This window comes from Alternaria arbusti (genome assembly GCF_024043155.1).
Source record: "Alternaria arbusti strain BMP 1465 chromosome Unknown scaffold_15, whole genome shotgun sequence".
In the NCBI taxonomy this organism is placed as follows: Eukaryota; Fungi; Ascomycota; class Dothideomycetes; order Pleosporales; family Pleosporaceae; genus Alternaria; species Alternaria arbusti.
The window spans coordinates 760,104-776,255 of NW_026249955.1; the positions used below are offsets into that span (position 1 = coordinate 760,104).

At 52.8% G+C, this 16,152-nt stretch overlaps 8 protein-coding genes across 8 annotated transcripts; 5 read left to right on the forward strand and 3 right to left on the reverse strand.

Moving 5' to 3' along the window:
* Positions 1 to 877: 877 nt before the first annotated feature.
* On the forward strand, positions 878 to 2,722 carry J4E86_009103 (uncharacterized protein; the record flags this gene model as incomplete). Its single annotated transcript, XM_051449610.1, has 1 exon — positions 878 to 2,722. One exon carries the CDS (start codon positions 878 to 880, stop codon positions 2,720 to 2,722), a length of 1,845 nt encoding a protein of 614 aa, XP_051299464.1.
* A 159-nt stretch (positions 2,723 to 2,881) lies between these two features.
* Positions 2,882 to 3,529, reverse strand: J4E86_009104 (uncharacterized protein; the record flags this gene model as incomplete). Its single annotated transcript, XM_051449611.1, has 2 exons — positions 2,882 to 3,306; positions 3,337 to 3,529. The coding sequence occupies 2 exons, from the start codon at positions 3,527 to 3,529 to the stop codon at positions 2,882 to 2,884; spliced, it is 618 nt and encodes a 205-aa protein (XP_051299465.1).
* A 332-nt stretch (positions 3,530 to 3,861) lies between these two features.
* J4E86_009105 (uncharacterized protein) lies at positions 3,862 to 5,114 on the forward strand (the record flags this gene model as incomplete). Its single annotated transcript, XM_051449612.1, has 3 exons — positions 3,862 to 3,915; positions 4,028 to 4,497; positions 4,544 to 5,114. 3 exons carry the CDS (start codon positions 3,862 to 3,864, stop codon positions 5,112 to 5,114), a joined length of 1,095 nt encoding a protein of 364 aa, XP_051299466.1.
* Positions 5,115 to 5,577: 463 nt separating this feature from the next.
* J4E86_009106 (uncharacterized protein) lies at positions 5,578 to 7,072 on the forward strand (the record flags this gene model as incomplete). Its single annotated transcript, XM_051449613.1, has 3 exons — positions 5,578 to 6,065; positions 6,118 to 6,931; positions 7,031 to 7,072. The coding sequence occupies 3 exons, from the start codon at positions 5,578 to 5,580 to the stop codon at positions 7,070 to 7,072; spliced, it is 1,344 nt and encodes a 447-aa protein (XP_051299467.1).
* Positions 7,073 to 7,305: 233 nt separating this feature from the next.
* On the forward strand, positions 7,306 to 8,177 carry J4E86_009107 (uncharacterized protein; the record flags this gene model as incomplete). Its single annotated transcript, XM_051449614.1, has 2 exons — positions 7,306 to 7,436; positions 7,508 to 8,177. The coding sequence occupies 2 exons, from the start codon at positions 7,306 to 7,308 to the stop codon at positions 8,175 to 8,177; spliced, it is 801 nt and encodes a 266-aa protein (XP_051299468.1).
* A 3,075-nt stretch (positions 8,178 to 11,252) lies between these two features.
* Positions 11,253 to 11,984, forward strand: J4E86_009108 (uncharacterized protein; the record flags this gene model as incomplete). The annotated part of the gene is made up of 3 exons (XM_051449615.1): positions 11,253 to 11,266; positions 11,320 to 11,460; positions 11,561 to 11,984. The coding sequence occupies 3 exons, from the start codon at positions 11,253 to 11,255 to the stop codon at positions 11,982 to 11,984; spliced, it is 579 nt and encodes a 192-aa protein (XP_051299469.1).
* A 413-nt stretch (positions 11,985 to 12,397) lies between these two features.
* Positions 12,398 to 13,503, reverse strand: J4E86_009109 (uncharacterized protein; the record flags this gene model as incomplete). The annotated part of the gene is made up of 2 exons (XM_051449616.1): positions 12,398 to 13,453; positions 13,501 to 13,503. The coding sequence occupies 2 exons, from the start codon at positions 13,501 to 13,503 to the stop codon at positions 12,398 to 12,400; spliced, it is 1,059 nt and encodes a 352-aa protein (XP_051299470.1).
* Positions 13,504 to 13,893: 390 nt separating this feature from the next.
* On the reverse strand, positions 13,894 to 15,322 carry J4E86_009110 (uncharacterized protein; the record flags this gene model as incomplete). The annotated part of the gene is made up of 2 exons (XM_051449617.1): positions 13,894 to 15,179; positions 15,226 to 15,322. 2 exons carry the CDS (start codon positions 15,320 to 15,322, stop codon positions 13,894 to 13,896), a joined length of 1,383 nt encoding a protein of 460 aa, XP_051299471.1.
* Between the last annotated feature and the right edge of the window lie 830 nt (positions 15,323 to 16,152).

A 16,152-nucleotide genomic window follows, 5' to 3' on the forward strand; every position in this document is an offset into this window, starting at 1 on the left:
CCGTCGATTCGATCAGCCTTTGCACGTCGTCTGGGATCCATGAGAAATGGCAAGATCAAGTTACGAAAGCAATCTCTGCTCAGCTATACAGCATTCCTCTAGAACTTTCGTCGTTGTCACGGTCTGGATACCTGGGCAGGGTCGCGACAGCAGCACATAGCTCGTGCACTTGTGCGTAATGTGAGTGGCTCGGGTAGTCCATAGCATTGGTGGCAATGGTCACCATCTGCGGAACGTCCGGAGCTGACGGCGATGGAGATGCGACAACGCTGTCATGGCTGGAATGACGATGAGATGCCGTTCAGGAGTGTGACGTGCGTCAACCGGTGACGAAAAGCTAGCGGCGTAATTCCTTGGCGCCAGTAGAAGCTAGCGCGTAAACAGCTCATCCAGGCACACCGTTCGTTCTCTTCGCTGATACACGAACTCAATGCTACCCTCATTTTCCATCATTTAGCTTTAGTTTTTGGATAGACCCCTTTCTATCGCTTAGCGGGTGTTGACCGCTTCGTCGACTTAGTAAGAATACCCCACTCCAGACTTCCCTCTAAGCAGCCGAAACATCCACACCTACGCTGCATAGCCAAGCTCGGTGAGATGGCAGGTGTTGGACACTTTGCCTCCTCCCTGCGACTCAGTCGGGATCGAAGTGCGCGACATATCCATTCAGGGCACGTAGGAAGAGACATTGTTCCTCGACTGATGCAGCCTCGCAACGCACTGGTGCAAAACAACAAGGCAGCCCCATGATTGGATCATCTTCGACGTGACTGCTACCTAATTCCACCACTTTCGCTTCTGCCACGTTTGAGCGCAAGTTGGAACGAAACTGCAACCACCTCGGCCCAACCCTTCCAGGATACTGACGCCCGCCAGAATGGACCCTTTTAGATATCGGAAGGCGTATGAGGCCATGGTGCATACAACGCAACTCATCGAAGAACGTCTGAATCAAGATGTTCAGCTCAATGAGGAAGGCACAGTCCATGAAGATGGCGATGTACCAGAAGCCGCTTTCCAGGAGCAAGATCCGGATAGCATGGACTGGACGCCCACGGAATCGAATACTCCACCTCCAGAATGCGGACCACCCCCAACTCTGTCAAGGAAAATGCGTCATCTTCTACCCGGTGGTGGAGATGGTGATCTGCAGGCTGAAGATCGTGGCGAGAACGCAGTGCTCCTGCACAAGCTCAAAGAGGGGAAGATCATGGACGAATGTATTGATAAGCTGGTTCACGATCTACCGGACGTCTTGAATTACCAGAAATCACTCTCATTCACTCCTTCGACGATCGAAGTACCTAAAGACTTTGGTCTGCAGCTCAGCATTTCGATAAACCACCATCTCGCTCAGATAGAGGATCGCAAGGCGCTGGAAAAATACCGCAGGTTACTCGGACATCGCAAGGACGCGACCAAGAAGAAGCCCGTTAGGCTTGGTTTTGATCCAGTCGAATTGATCAAGAAACAAGCTGTAGCATTTGGAAAGGATGTTCCCGCACCTGTCTGCACGCTAGACAACGAGATACACCCTATCTTCCGTCTAGATAACTGGCACGGGTGTCCGGATGGAATCTACGAGGTCTTGAAACCGGCTTTGCAACTAGCCACCTTGCTGTTGACATCTCAGGCCACTGCTCACTTCTGGCATACTCTGGTATTTGGCAAGAGGGAGGCCTGCGAGGAGACATCTGCAGCATATGGTCAGCCTTGTTTTCGCATCAAAGAGGACGTAGCATGGTCTGAAGAACACCATGCGACGTTCAAGAACTTTCTGGACAATCAGATCGATACGGTTCACTTCTACTTCCACCACGATCCTCTACCACCAGAGACTGCATATGCATCGATGGGTCTCGTCAAAGATTACAAGAACGGTTTGATGCGGAAGATTAATCACAAGTGCCATACAAGTCGCATCTGCCTTCATTCAGACTTCTACACTACCGCAAAGAAGCTCAGCTTACTACGATACCGGGAGCCTGCGATGGTGCTGCGATACAACATGTTCCTTGCTACATGTCTGGCGCATGAGGTTGCACACTTCTGTGAAGTTTCCGGGCCGCATCATGATCATCCTCTGCTTTCTGAACCTGAGGTCTTTTTCGGCGACAACATGTGGACGGAGAGTGGAATCGCTTTCGAACTCAAGATCTTTGGTGGGCGCATACACCCTCTGTCTAGCCGGATCGACTGCAAATTCGGGCTCGCTTGTCTGGACTACCCGCTCAAGGAGCTTTACGACAAGGACGACAATGTTCTATACGCCTTGCCAATGGACTACATCCTCAAGCTACAACAGAAAGAAACATGGGAGCAAGACTTCAGCAAGGCTGGCCCGGACGTCTTCTTCGTTCCACGTACTGGAGGCCGCTCGATCGAGATTAACGGAACCAATCTAATGATCTGGGAAGATGAGAACGATGCAGAGATCTCGGATCATATTGATAACAAGGATACGGAGTGGATGCGCATGGACGATGGTTCGATTGCGAAGAACCCAAAAGCAAATAACCGCAAGCCTCAGCGACAACCCGTGGTACCCCGATGGAATCCGTACAACAACCAAAAGAGGAAACAAGCTGTCGAGACAGGAGCCCCGTGTGTCTCTACCGAGGTCGTGGAGATAAAAGATGAAGAGGCAAAAGAGGAACAAAAATTGGAGCCTCCTGAAAACACTGAAGTAGGCAAGGGTGCTTCGGATCAGGATATGGCTTAATAAGAGATGGCGTTTTGGATGGAGGAAAAGGAGGAGGGATTGTTGCATTCACATTTAGCACGTTCTCTTGGATACCACTGCATTTGCGTAGGGCGTTGTTGTTTGTACTGCATTGGCATAAGCATCAACAGTTATTAGTACTACTTGTTTGTGTACAGCTCATGCTTCATCGAGAGCCTTGTTCGCTAATGCATCTGCTTCTCGGTTCATGGTCCTTGGTACATGCCAAGACTGGTACTCTCTACGACCCGTCTGGTCGTTGTTCTCCAAATAGACCAAGCGGTCATGTAGCCTTTTCAGGACCTGGAAGTGCGCAACTTGTCTGCCATTGGAGCCCACCCCATTATTCTCAATCCATCGCTTTATCCACTGGCTCATAGCTTTGACTAGAAAGCTTGAGTCGGTCGCAACCTTAATGCGAGATAGCTTGGGGTATTTTCTTATGATAGCGAGAATGCTCCCAAGCGCTTGACGAAAAGCCTCAATCTCCGCGCGTGTGCTCGTCTGAGGCAGAGACTTGTCAAGAAGACCGCAGCTATTGTAGGGAGAGTCGGGACCAAAGTAGATGCCGTATGAAGCCCGCGCTGTTGGTCGACCGTTATTACGACACGCACCGTCAATGAAGACGACTAAGCTTGAGTAGTCCGGAACGGGTTCTGGCCCGCACATGTCCACCATGCGCAGTTGGGAGATCATCATGTCGGTGTTGTAGGAAACGAGCTCAGATCGCGGAATAGAAGAGGACCAAGGGTCTTCAAACGGGACGTAAAGACGTCGGATTTCCCTTTCGTGCTTGTTGCGAGGCATGTTGTTGGCTTTGATCTTAATGTTGACCTGGACTGGAGTTGTGAGCTGTCTCTTGTGCAGCGGATGAGTCGGAACCTATATAGTGGCGATGGTGCATAGTGTTTCGGCCTTATTATCAATATCAGGGAGTCGCGTCCACGGCTATCTTCTTTCCAAGTAGAGGTACCTGACCGGGCCTACTGTTGGGCTAGTCCAATGTGGCTAGCGTGCTGTAAGCGAGGTGAATCTTGGCAGAGTCACTGGAGCCCGAAATCTGCTTCCTGACAACGACGCACGCCGACTATCTACTACCCCCACCGAACGTCAACCCCGCCCTTTTCGACGACTCCAAGATGGCGGACACCCAGAAAGATGCGCTGTTCAAGACGGTGCAGATCGACGCCCTGGTACGTAGGAAAAGTGCAGCTCCAGTACCCCACTGTGCGCCCCGCCATTGTGCTGGAAACATACCGTTATAGGAGCCTGGTATAGCTATGAGAGACTGACTGTGGTCCTCAGGTCGCGATCAAGATCGCTACCGCAAGCGGCAAGTCTTTCCCCTCGCTCGCAACCGGAAGCATCGTCGGTATGGAGAAGAACGGCGTCCTAGAAATTACAAACTCGTTCCCCTTCCCCGAAGTCTCTGCCGCACAGACCGATGGCCAGAACGAGACCGTCGCAAACCTCGCCGCTGGTGCTCCCCGCGCCAAGCAGAACATCGCATACGGAAACGAGATGATCAAGTTCCTCCGGGAGGTCAACGTGGACGCGAACAACGTCGGCTGGTACACAAGCACAAGCATGGGCAACTTCGTCAACCTGAACACCATCGAGAACCAGTACTTCTACCAGAGCCAGCCAAACGAGAGGACCGTCGCTTTGATCTACGACGTGAGCAGGAGCTCTCAGGGTACCCTGAACCTGCGCGCATACAGGCTCTCTCCTTCTTTCGTGACGGCATACAAGGAGGGCAAGTTCACGACTGAGAGGTATGCATAAACGATTTTAGATAAAGGTGGAAACTAATAATTCCAGCCTCCAGAAGAGTGGTCTCCGCTACCACGACATCCTAGTCGAGCTTCCAGTCACCATCCGCAACTCCCACCTCCTCACCTCGCTCCTACACCAGCTACCCTCCGACGCGCCCAAGCAGGAGCTCAAGTTCCCACCCAACCTAGCCGCTCTGCAGCAGGACCCAAACACCCCCCAGGCACCGCTCTTCCCCAACTACGACTCGCTCGACCTCTCCATCGACCCCTTCCTCGAGAAGACCTGCGACCTGCTCCTTGAGAGCATCGAGAACCACCACACAGAGATCAACAACTACCAGTACTACCAGCGTTCGCTCGCTCGTGAGCAGACCAAGATTACTGCGTGGCAGCAAAAGCGCAAGGCTGAGAACGCGGCGCGCACAGCCTCAAAGCAACCTCTCCTTCCCGAAGACGAGTGGCAGAGGCTGTTCAAGCTGCCCCAGGAACCCAGCCGACTGGAGACGCTCCTCAACTCGAGACAGGTGGAGCAATACTCGAGGCAGGTGGACGGTTTCACAGCAGGCGTCACTTCCAAGATGTTTGCTGTCAAGAGCAACCTTCTTCCTGGAGAGTAGATTTGGTAGACGTGGCTGTATTTCATGATTATGCTTCTCTTCGTCACGGCATGGGCATGGCGTTGCGGGTTAGCGGTCCCTTTGACGGGACTGGATTTGATCTTTTAGATGGAAGGACCACGATGATTATGTGAAGGGGCATTTCTAGCGTTTGCCCATGTGTTCCGATGCCAAAAGTTGGAAATGCCGCAAAAGCATTGATGTTCAAACAGACGCTGCTCAGCTAGGCGGCTGAAAGCTCTCCTAAGCGTGTGCGGAGCGACCATTGCCACATAGAGTGCTGAATCAGACAAAGAAGTAATCAACACGCGTTCGCGACATCAATACAGGTGCTCTCCATGCTGAATGTGTCTACACCTGTAATACTCGCCAACCCTAACTACTCGGATACCGGATCGACGGTGGACCTGCATCTTTCACGAAAACGGCTTGGGCTAAAGCAGCGTCCAACACCGGCGCCATCATGCAACAGGCCTCCTCGCCTGTCCTCCAGCAGCTCCGGTCACTGCACCCTGGCGCTCTCCAGACGCTACACCAGTCGCCCGACGGAACGCTATATCCCCACAATCAGGTCCTGCCCGAGCTGCAGAACCTCCACACGAGCGATGTATACCAGCAGCAATACGCCCTGAGCGGGCCACCGCACCAACAACCACCGTCGCATGCGCTGCCAGTACACTTTGAGCAACATGCGCTCCCGCCTTCAGGGCCGTACCCGCCATTCCAGCCGGCGGGCTATCAGCATGGCACGAGTCCGCGATTCATGAACGCGCCCCCTCCCCCGCTTCAAGAACACGCGCAACAGTATCACGCATCCCCCCAGACGGTACAACGACCGGTTCAGCAACTTCCTCTCCCACCGCCTGCACCACCGATACTCGCGGCACCGCAGCCACTGCCACGGCATGTAGAGCCAGCGCCTTTGCTGCATAAGCAGGAAAGTCAGGATGGGTACGTTGGCTTGAGCGTAGCGACAAAGCGCACCCTACTGATCCTTCGATAGCGACGACACTCCATTGTCCAACCATGGCCAATTCCAAGGCCTGAAGCTCATACCCAACCCTCCAGACTTGGAAGAATGGAGAGAGAGACTGTTTCATGTTGATGGCATGATCACTCTGACTGAAGAGCAGTATGACGACTCCCTGGCATACTCAGGACTATGCGCTGACCCCCTTCTTAGGTTCCAGACTTACTTCCCTCACATCGACAACGTCTATTCGCACCGCTCGACCCAACGGCATAAACGCAAGCGCTTCGTATCACACTACTGGGACTGCCGACTCAAAGGGCGACCACCAGGCACCAAGAAGTCCACAGACCCGGACAAGAAGAAGAGGAAAAGAGTCGCAAGAGAGCGGGACCTGTGCGATGTCAAGATCAAGATTACCGAGTTCTTCGATCGACGGGAGTACGAGGAACAACTTGGTCGACGACCACCAGGCACAGAGAACGATCCGCCGAGTCCGGTGGCATCGACGATGCCGCTGAACCCCAACCGGACGGGTCAGAACCAGAATCCGCAGTTCTTCGGGCAGCAGCCGTTACTGCCGCAACAACCGACTGGAAGTTGGGATATGCCTCAAAACATGGCCGCTCAGCCAGCCATGAACATGCCAGAATACGCCCCTTCGTCCGGCCCTCCGTCGAAGAAGTTCTACACTTTCCAGAGGGTAAATGGAAATGGCGGGAATGGCAAAGGCGATGGCGTTGCCGGGCCGCATAAGCACACACTTGAGGAGAGTGACCGTGTGAAGAAGAACAGCGTCATTAGATGGCAGGCCAAAATCGACAAAGACGACAGGAAGAGATCGCAGGTAAGCTTCACTTCTTTCTTTGATCTCAAACTCCGCTTTCCCGTTCCACCGACCCATCTAGCCATGGTGATATGCAATGGCGATCCACACTGCCCGCAGATCAAGCGCATACGTCATTTTGATGCATGCTTGGAACACTGACTATGCCCATCGCTCGACCTGTAATCATTTAAGACTGGCTCCTCGGGTTCTACACTGATCCTAAGTTTCCGACATTGCTCATGAGTTCTTTCTGTAAACTTCGCACATTGCCCTGCTTCTTCCCACATCCCTGCACTCGTCCTTCCACCATCTCCAAGACTACATTTTGTTCAAACCTTTCTTCACCCCAAGCACCATCTTTGCGAATCAATAGTGAGACCATTCGATCCACAATGACCGACACCAACCAGGGCGGAGATCCATCCAAGAAAACGTACCACAAAAAAGCCACTGGCAATGCCTTGACAACAGTCAAGAACCACTCCAAAGAGGACGACCTAAAACTATACGGCAGCGCATTCTGGTAAGCCACACTCTCAACTACATCTCCACTCAAACCCACCATCCTCACGCTCAACCCACTAACCCCACCAGCCCCTTCGTCCAACGCGTCTGGATCTCCCTAGAACACAAGCAAATCCCCTACCAATACATCGAAGTCGACCCCTACAAGAAACCGCAATCCCTCCTCGACGTCAACCCGCGCGGTCTCGTCCCCGCTCTCCGCCACGGCCCTACATGGTCGACCCATGAATCAACCGTCATAATGGAGTATCTCGAAGACCTGCAAGCTGGGCCGCATCTGCTACCGCCCGATGCGCAAACACGCGCTACCTCGCGTCTCTGGTCTGATCATGTAAACCGCAATATCATACCCTGGTTTTATAAATTACTTCAGTGTCAAGACGCTGCTGAACAAGTTGTGCACGCGAAAGAACTGAGGGATCAAATCGGTAAACTCGTTGATGCCGCAGATCCTACCGGTCCTTTCTTCCTCGGTCCCCACATTTCCTTCGTAGATGTGCAGATCGCCCCCTGGGTTCTTCGGTTAAGGCGGGTGTTGGGTCCGTATAGGGGGTGGCCTGAGGCGGAAGAGGGGAGTAGGTGGAAGAGATGGATTGATGCGATTGAGGCGGAGAGGAGTGTCAAGATGACGACGAGTACGGATGAGCTTTATTTGGATAGTTATGAGCGGTATGCGGAGAATAGGCCGGGGACTAGTTTGTTGGCGGATGCGGTTAATAGTGGGAGGGGGTTGCCTTAAGGGGGTGTAGGAGGGGTGGGTGGTAATATCATGGTTTCAAATCTCGGGTACGTTTCCAACATAGATTATCCTTGATTTGAAGCAAATACAGAGTGGTAATCAAAATATCGTAACGACCGTATCCTTGAAGCGATTTAGAGCCTCCTCACCCTCCTTCTTGCTCAGGCACATTCCACCAAACCCGATTCTCATAAACGAAAGCTTGCTCTTCGAGTCTTCCATTGTTTTTGTCTGAATCTCGTCGAGGTCTTCAAAGGGTTTAAGCAGCAGACCCAGAAAACCGCAGGCCCCAGGGTAAGGGACACCCTCGATCGGATTTGAGTCATCCATACAATGGATGACCAATAGGAATATAGGTGCATCGATGACGCGATTCGGAAGTAGCATCAGTGGGTTGTTAAGGTCGTCGAGCACACAATAGCAATGGTCTTGTTCAAGCCACCGAAGGTTCGGGGCCCAACCCGGACTACAAGCGAAACAGCAATCAAAGTCTATGGCATGGTTATGGTATAGTAAGAAACTCTGCCATGGGCTCTCATGCTCTTTCCATGTTCCCTCCAATGGAAATAATGAACCTCGTAAAGTGATTTGACCCCCAGTGACCATCCCTCTAGGGTCCACTGTGCTCGGATAAGTACAGATGTCAAGGATCTGAACAATAGTCCTGGGAGGCTCATTCAGCTGCGGATATCTCACTACGCCTTCGATGGATGCCCAAGACCAGGACGGTGGTCTAGATTGGGAACGCTGTTCTTGCTCTGGACGTTTGCCACAGGAACTCCACCAAAGCAAGCTGCCTGGCATATGAGACTCCCAAAGGCCGGCATGATAGCGGTCAGAGCCTGCCTGGAAGTAATGGGTAGAGCTCGATAGTGCTGGCAGCCTATCTTTGCAAAAGCTGATTTGGCGCTCTGAGTAGTCCTCCACAATGCTCTCCCAGATCCTGAACGGCTTAGCTGAAGTAGTGCCGACGATCGGTGGTATCAGGAAACGAGTCTGCCAGAGAGAGTTGCATTCGCAAATTGTGGCTGCACGACACACAAAAACAACCTCATGCTCTGTGAAATGAGCAATTCGAGTAGAGAGCACTTCTTCTTGGAAACACCATGCACGATATCGTAGTGGCAGGTCATGGTATTGCCCAAAAGGGACACCCGTTCCGTCATCTCGAAATATGTGCGTTATGTTATCGCGAACGTATACAGCAAAAGCTTTGTCATTGTGAATTGCGTCCAGTATTCGAGTAGTACGAAGACGATTCAACAATCCTTGACTTCCGTTCTCAGATGCAGATGCAGCGATGGTGAGGTAGGCATTCGAGAATATTTTGGCCATTTGAGAAGCTTGTTCGGCCCAGTCCTGCACGGAATCTTGTAAGATGCCTATCAAAATGGGGAAAACTTAGTGCAAGCGACGGCATGCTTCGATTCTAGGAAGCACTTACATAGAGAATCGATCCAGATGTAGTTTATGCCGAGCTCGCGCGTCAACAGTATAGCTTCTTGAAACGTCTTCGATAAGCACGTCCAGCGGATACCTTCGTTCTTAAATGCAGACATTGTGACAGTCGTAGTCTTGATGGGCGGGAATGACATTGAACCCCAACAGTGGCTCAGAGCGGTATATCGAAGATCAGCCCCTCTCGAACATATCTCACCCCCTGTTATTTCAAGCAAACGGACTTGCAAAGGCACATCGTCCCTGCTTATATGCAGTAGCCGCTTTGGGATGAATCGAGGTGTCACCAACCCGCCCGACATTTGTTGCAGGTCACCAACTTTGCATGTGGTGTGGGTGGTATTGCATGAATCGAGCATGCGATGAATTGACTGAGCACAGTCCTGAATGCTCGCGCTCTCATCGGGTGCGTAATTCGAGGTCATGAAAGACCAGGGGCAGTTGTCCCCTACGATTCGTCAGTAAGCAGACAATGCGACCGCTTCATTTACACTCCTAGGAGATTTATTCCCTACCTAATGCGGCATAGAAGTATACGTCGTGCCAGTCTGCAGTGTCAGTACATGACGTGTAGCGGGTTAGGCAAAAGTGAAGAGACCCCTGAAACGTACCTGCTTCCAACGCTTCCACTCTCAGCCATGATAGGGATTCTTTGACTTCCGTAACTATTGGGGAGTAGTTTACTTCCGTGACTGTTAGGGATTCTTTTACTTCCGTGACTCCGGACTTCACATGTACACGATCGGTACCCTGTATCGTCATGTCTGCGCCGGCGCAAGCTGACTCGCTAACTCGCTGAAGAAGCTCGCATAGCTCGCATCCATCGGCTACTGCGCTCCATAGCTTTGCGTACGTTGTCCGGAGAGAGTATGGATCTGGCAATCGCAAGCATCGGCAAACTTCGCAATCTTCATCGCTCATTGCATGATCCAGCTCTTCTTCTGACGACTCCGCCTGCGGAAAAGACGCCGCATCATCGGGGCATGGGGTGTTTGACATCGTGCCACAACCGTGTTTATCGGCTGGTCGCTGGTATTGAGTAGTTGATAAGAAATACGATGAGAAGGGATAAGTCACGAAGATTTGAAGGTGCTAAGATGTGTTTGCGTGAGGGGCAAGATAGCAAGGAAAGCTGATACGGAATGAAGAAGGCTGAGTCTCAGCCTGGTGACGTCGCATTACGCTGTGGCTTTCATACTCCATCCAACTGGGTGCATGTATCCAGTAAAGACCGATTCGCAGTTTAGCTCATACAACGAGACATCTTTGACCGATGACACCTAAGCCATGCATCAAAATGTCACCTGCGTAATGGGAAGATGAGCAGACACGGAACACGGGACCCAAGTCCTGGGCGGGAATACTTTGCACATAGCCTAAGGCCGTCGACGCATGTGTAGGGTGAATCAGCCGTCAATCAAGTCGATATTGCTTTTTCGCAATGTTCGAGATGAAACAAGTGAGAGAACCCCCAAAGGAAAGCGCAGCTGCACGCGCACCCCTCCCCTCACTAGCGCGTCTATGAGGGGCAATCGCGGGGCACCAATCTACGCAGCAGCAGTCTCAACACCAAACACCGTCGCATAACGACCCAACTCCCCCCACACAACCGCAAGCATGTTCAAGAAAGAGTAAGCTGAATTACGCGTCACCAAACAGAAAGAAAAGGCTAACAGAGACTCAGCATAACCTCTGGCGCAAAATCAAAGGTCAAATCCAGCGCCCAACGCGCCATCCGCTCAAAAGTGCTGGAGGAATATCCGAGATTAGAACCGTATATCGAGGATATATTGCCGAAGAAGGAGCAATTAGATTTGGTGAAGCTGTACGTCGCTATTGATCACATCTCACACAGCCACCATCACGCATAGCATGATCAAGAGAGACACCACAAGACTACAGGAAGCTAACACCCACCACCACAGACCCGACCGCGTATCCCTCTACACCCTGCACTCCACCCCCCTCTTCTTCCAACACATGGACGACGCCCTCCTCCCGCACCTAACCCTCGTGCACAAATACCCCTTCGCCTTCCACCGACTACGCATCGACCGCGGCGCCATCCGCTTCGTGCTCTCCGGCGCCACACTAATGGCGCCCGGCCTAACATCGCCGGGGGGCCGCTTACCAGGCCCGGAGTTAAGTGACGAGGACAAAGAGGTGTATGGGGCGGAGGATCTGAAGGAAGGTGAAGTGGTGGTGATTGAGGCGGAGGGAAAGGAGACGGCGTGTATGGTGGGGGTGTTGAAGATGGGGACGGAGGAGATGAAGAAGGTTAAGAAGGGGCAGGCGTGTGAGGCGGGGCATTATTTGGGGGATGGGCTTTGGGGGTTGAAGTTGGATTGAGCGGGTGAGGTTTTCGATGGCAGGGGCGAGATGAAGTACATGAGCAGCGAATAGCTTCAGAGTCACACAAACAGACCGGTTGTCGATGAAGGGATGGATCACGATCAGGAGCCACTCAAGGCTCTGATCACATACACGATGTTACAGCTTATCTTGCCACATGCAAGATAGTTGTCGATCTCAGAACGGGATCTCCATGAATGCAAACGAAGTTGAACATGGTATCATATTTCTAATCGTGAAGACTGCTGTTTGATGCAATCAATGCTCACGCCAATGATCTACTCATTGCAATCGACTTGTAGCATCTTATTGCGGTGCACCTCGACCGGCACCACCACCACCGCCTCCCATGAAGTTCCTGGCCCTGATCTCTCGTCAGTCATAATCATTTCAATGAGCAAATCCTCAACTTACATCTCAGCCAGGTTAGGATCGTTCATGAGATCCTGCATGTTGGGCATTCCACCTCCGCTTCCACCACCGCCGCCGCCGCGACCTGCACCGCCACCACCGCCACCGAACTGTTGAGCCATCTCCGCTATCCTGGGGTTGTTCATGAGGTTGCTCATCATATCCGGGTTGCTCATAAGGTTCTGAGCCATCTGCCTCATCATCGGGTTCTGCATAAGGCCCGCGAGATCGGGCATGCCGCCGCCTCCGCCGCCGCCACCACCGAGCATACCAGCGAGAGCAGAGAGATCAGGCATTCCGCCGCCACCACCACCCATACCGCCAGCTCCTCGGGCAGCGTCGGGCGCACCGACATCACCTCCATCCTCTTCGACCTTCTTCTTGGCTGTCTCATAGCCCTTGCGCATGACTTCCGAACCGCCGCCCTCTGCGTCCATGCCCGACTTGTATGCCTCCATAGCGCCTTTTGCGTCGCCGAGAACGTACTTAGCGAGACCGAGACGCGACCAAGCCTTGGAGTAGTTGGGGTCGGCCGCGACTGCCATCTCGGCGTCTTCCTTTGCGAGCTCGTGCTTGCCCTGGCCCGAGTATGCGGCGGCGCGGTTGGAGAGGTAGATGGGGTTGAGGGGGACGACTTCGAGGGCGGCGGTGTAGTGCTTGACAGCAGAATCGTAGTCCTTCTTCTTCATCGCCTCGTTACCCAGTCCCTTCAGTCTCTCGGCCTCATCCTTGTTTGGCCCGCCTGGTCCTGACCCGGCGGCAGGTGTCTGTGGCGTCGCTGGTCGGGCCTCCTTTGCCGACGAGGATCCCTCAGTTGTGGCGGTCGTCTTTCCCTTGAGCTTCTCGTAGACGTTGTAGATTGCGAGCAGGTTCTGGTCGCCAATGGCGTCCTTCTTTGCGGCCTCATCCGCAGCGTCGACCTTGAAAGCTTCGGCGATGCAGTTGGCGGCGACTTCGAGCTGTTCGGCGTCGTCGGGCGCTACAGAGCCGTCTGTCTGCGAGGTCTGGAGGAAGTCGAGGATGGCGAGCGCGAGGCGCTTCTTGGATTGGAAAGCCTGGGACTGTGAGCCATTGTTTACGTGCGCAAGTGGGGCAGACTTACCATGACGGCGTGATGTGTGTGTTGGAAGGGTCTCGCAGGCTGGGTACTAGGAACAATGTAGTACGTTCCCTGGTAGTAAGCTTATGAACAGGTGTTCAGGTAGGTACAGGATTATGGTTGGTTGCAAGTCTGAGATCAACGCATTGAAACTCGAAGCTTCCGTCGTGCGTCGGTCAATTGGCGGGGCAGTCCGCCGCCTGCCCAGTGCCAAGCTGCTACCACCAGCCCTGTAGTGTTCACTATCAAACGCTGCGAGCAAAGAATGTGAATTGCATAAATTTGAGATTCGTCTGGCGTCATTCAAGCCATCAAATGCTTTCATATACACATCTACTCTTACACCCCACTACTATATAACACATGCTAGAAGGTGAGATGGGTATCTACAAGTCTCTAATCGTCGCTCAATCCCTCCCAAGCACCCTTGGGCTTCTCTTTCGGCCACAGTGAGCTGAACCATGATTCTTCTTTTGAGACAGACATGCTCTTAGCGCGCTCTTCAACTTCGCGATCTAACGCAAATCTCCGCATGCGCTCAGCGATTCTAGGGTCGAGCACCATCTCGTCTAGCCATACCCTCTCCCTAGTGTCGCCTTCTTCGCGCTTTCGTGCTGTCTTGGACCAATCTGGCTCTTCATGCGCGAGTAATCGTTGTTGCTCCCACTGTGCCTGACTGTGTCCGTCTTCCTCATTAGTGACAGACGCTTCGCCTGCAGTCTCGAAAGGTCGGTATGCACCGAGAACAGCGGCAGCGGTTTCCCTGCCAATCTCATCCGCCGCTTGTCGCTTGTTCAGGAAACGGAACATGCGAATGGGGAAGTTGAAGAATCCAAGAAGATGAGGAAGAGGTACTACGGCGGCGGGACCGAGTGCTTGTGGGCAGTTTTGGGAGAGTACGGCGTTGTGGTATTCGGCGGTTGAGATAAATGGCGGTGGCTGCTTCTTCTTCTTGGGTTTGTTCTCTTCTTCCTTCGGCTTCTCAGCCTCTTCTGCCTTTGGAGTTTCGGGTGTAGCGGTAGGTGATGCATCGTCGGTCGTGGCAGGTGTTGTGCTGTCAGAGGGTGTTTCGGTTGACGCAGGTGTGGGTTCGATCGCAGCAACCGGTACCTCTACCGTCGGTTCTGATGATGGCGGAGGGTCCAGGGGTCCCAGCCAACCCTCATGTAGTCCTCGAACATATTCTTTCCATGTGTGTCTGCCGATAATGATGTCTCCTCCCGGTCCACTCCACTGGCTCACACCTGCTCTTTGCCTTAGTCCTTCCAACTCCTCCTCAAGCCCTGGCTCCAATGGCTCGGCAGTCGCCTCTCCCCTCTTCTTCCTCAACTTCCGTATCCGCTCTGCCAATCCAGCTCTGACGTCTCCTTCCCTTCGGCCCTCGACCGCATCCCAATCTAACGCCGCTGCGACAAGAATGGGCTTGACGTATTCATGGAAATGATCGCGCGCGGGTACTATTCCATCCGCCGGCGGTGCAGATAAGAATATAGTAAGCCTCCTCGGCAGCTGGTGTACGTCCAACGGCTCGTGTGCGATGTGCTCAACAACCTCCGCCCACTTCTTCTGTATGCGCTTCTTCTGCCTGCGATCATACATGACCGCCGCAGTCCAAGACCCAGTAATTGAAAGAAAAATCATCCAATTGCGCGACGGCAGCTTGAAGCGAAAGTTTGGCAGGCCTGTAATTGTTAGTAGTGTTCCGCATGAGAGAGTACAACCACCCACCCATCATTCTCCAGACGGGATTCGGGGGCTTCTGCGGTTTGCTGGGCCCGGCAGAAGCCTCGCCCGCAGCTGAGGCTTTTGCATCCGGTTCGGCCATGCTGGTGTGGACGGCGTTGGTGGTTGCGGTGTTGGTCGCGCGCCCCAAAAATTTCCTTGACTGCCTATCGGCGAGCGCGGGAATGGATCGGAGCAGGCTAGTCATCACTCCCAACGACGTGATTTAGCGAGTGATGGTCCCCACCTCTGCCCCTCACCCCTCAGTGACATTATTGGAACCTTGGACCGCATTTCGCGGCTCTATTTCCCGTCCATTTGCCAACGTATTGTACGATGAAATTCAAGATTTTGCCATCAAATCACCTTCGGGTAATGCGATAACACCTCACGGTGGTAAGTTCTGCCTGCACGCAGTACCTATGAGACATCTTCTAACTGTACCTTCAGGTATGGTCTAGTGGTATGACGTCGCGTTGTGGCTGGCGGACACTAAGTGTCCCGATCCAGATCCGCGCCAGCCTGGGTTCGAGTACGTTCTTCCCCAATACATTGGTGGTCCTGAGACATCGTCTAACATGTCTACAGTTCCCAGTACCGCCAAATTGCGACATTCTTTTTTGCCGTTTTGACAGCCTCCTTAGCAGAAGGCTAGTCGGCATTCTTTTTGCCTCTTAAATACTTCTTGTAGCGCACTGTGGTGCTGCATTTGCGTGCGTGGAGATGTACCTTTATTTATCTTACCATTTGATTTGCCTGTCATTAGGTTGCTAGATGTAGTGTGCAACAGAGGCTAGAAAACTAAATACTAGCCTCTACCTTTACAAACGCTGTTTGCGTACCTCTTAGGATACCTTAAGCACTCACAAAGGAGATATAACCAATACAAACTTCGTGGTTAACTTTAACTACACCTGCCAGGCTCTTACTCGT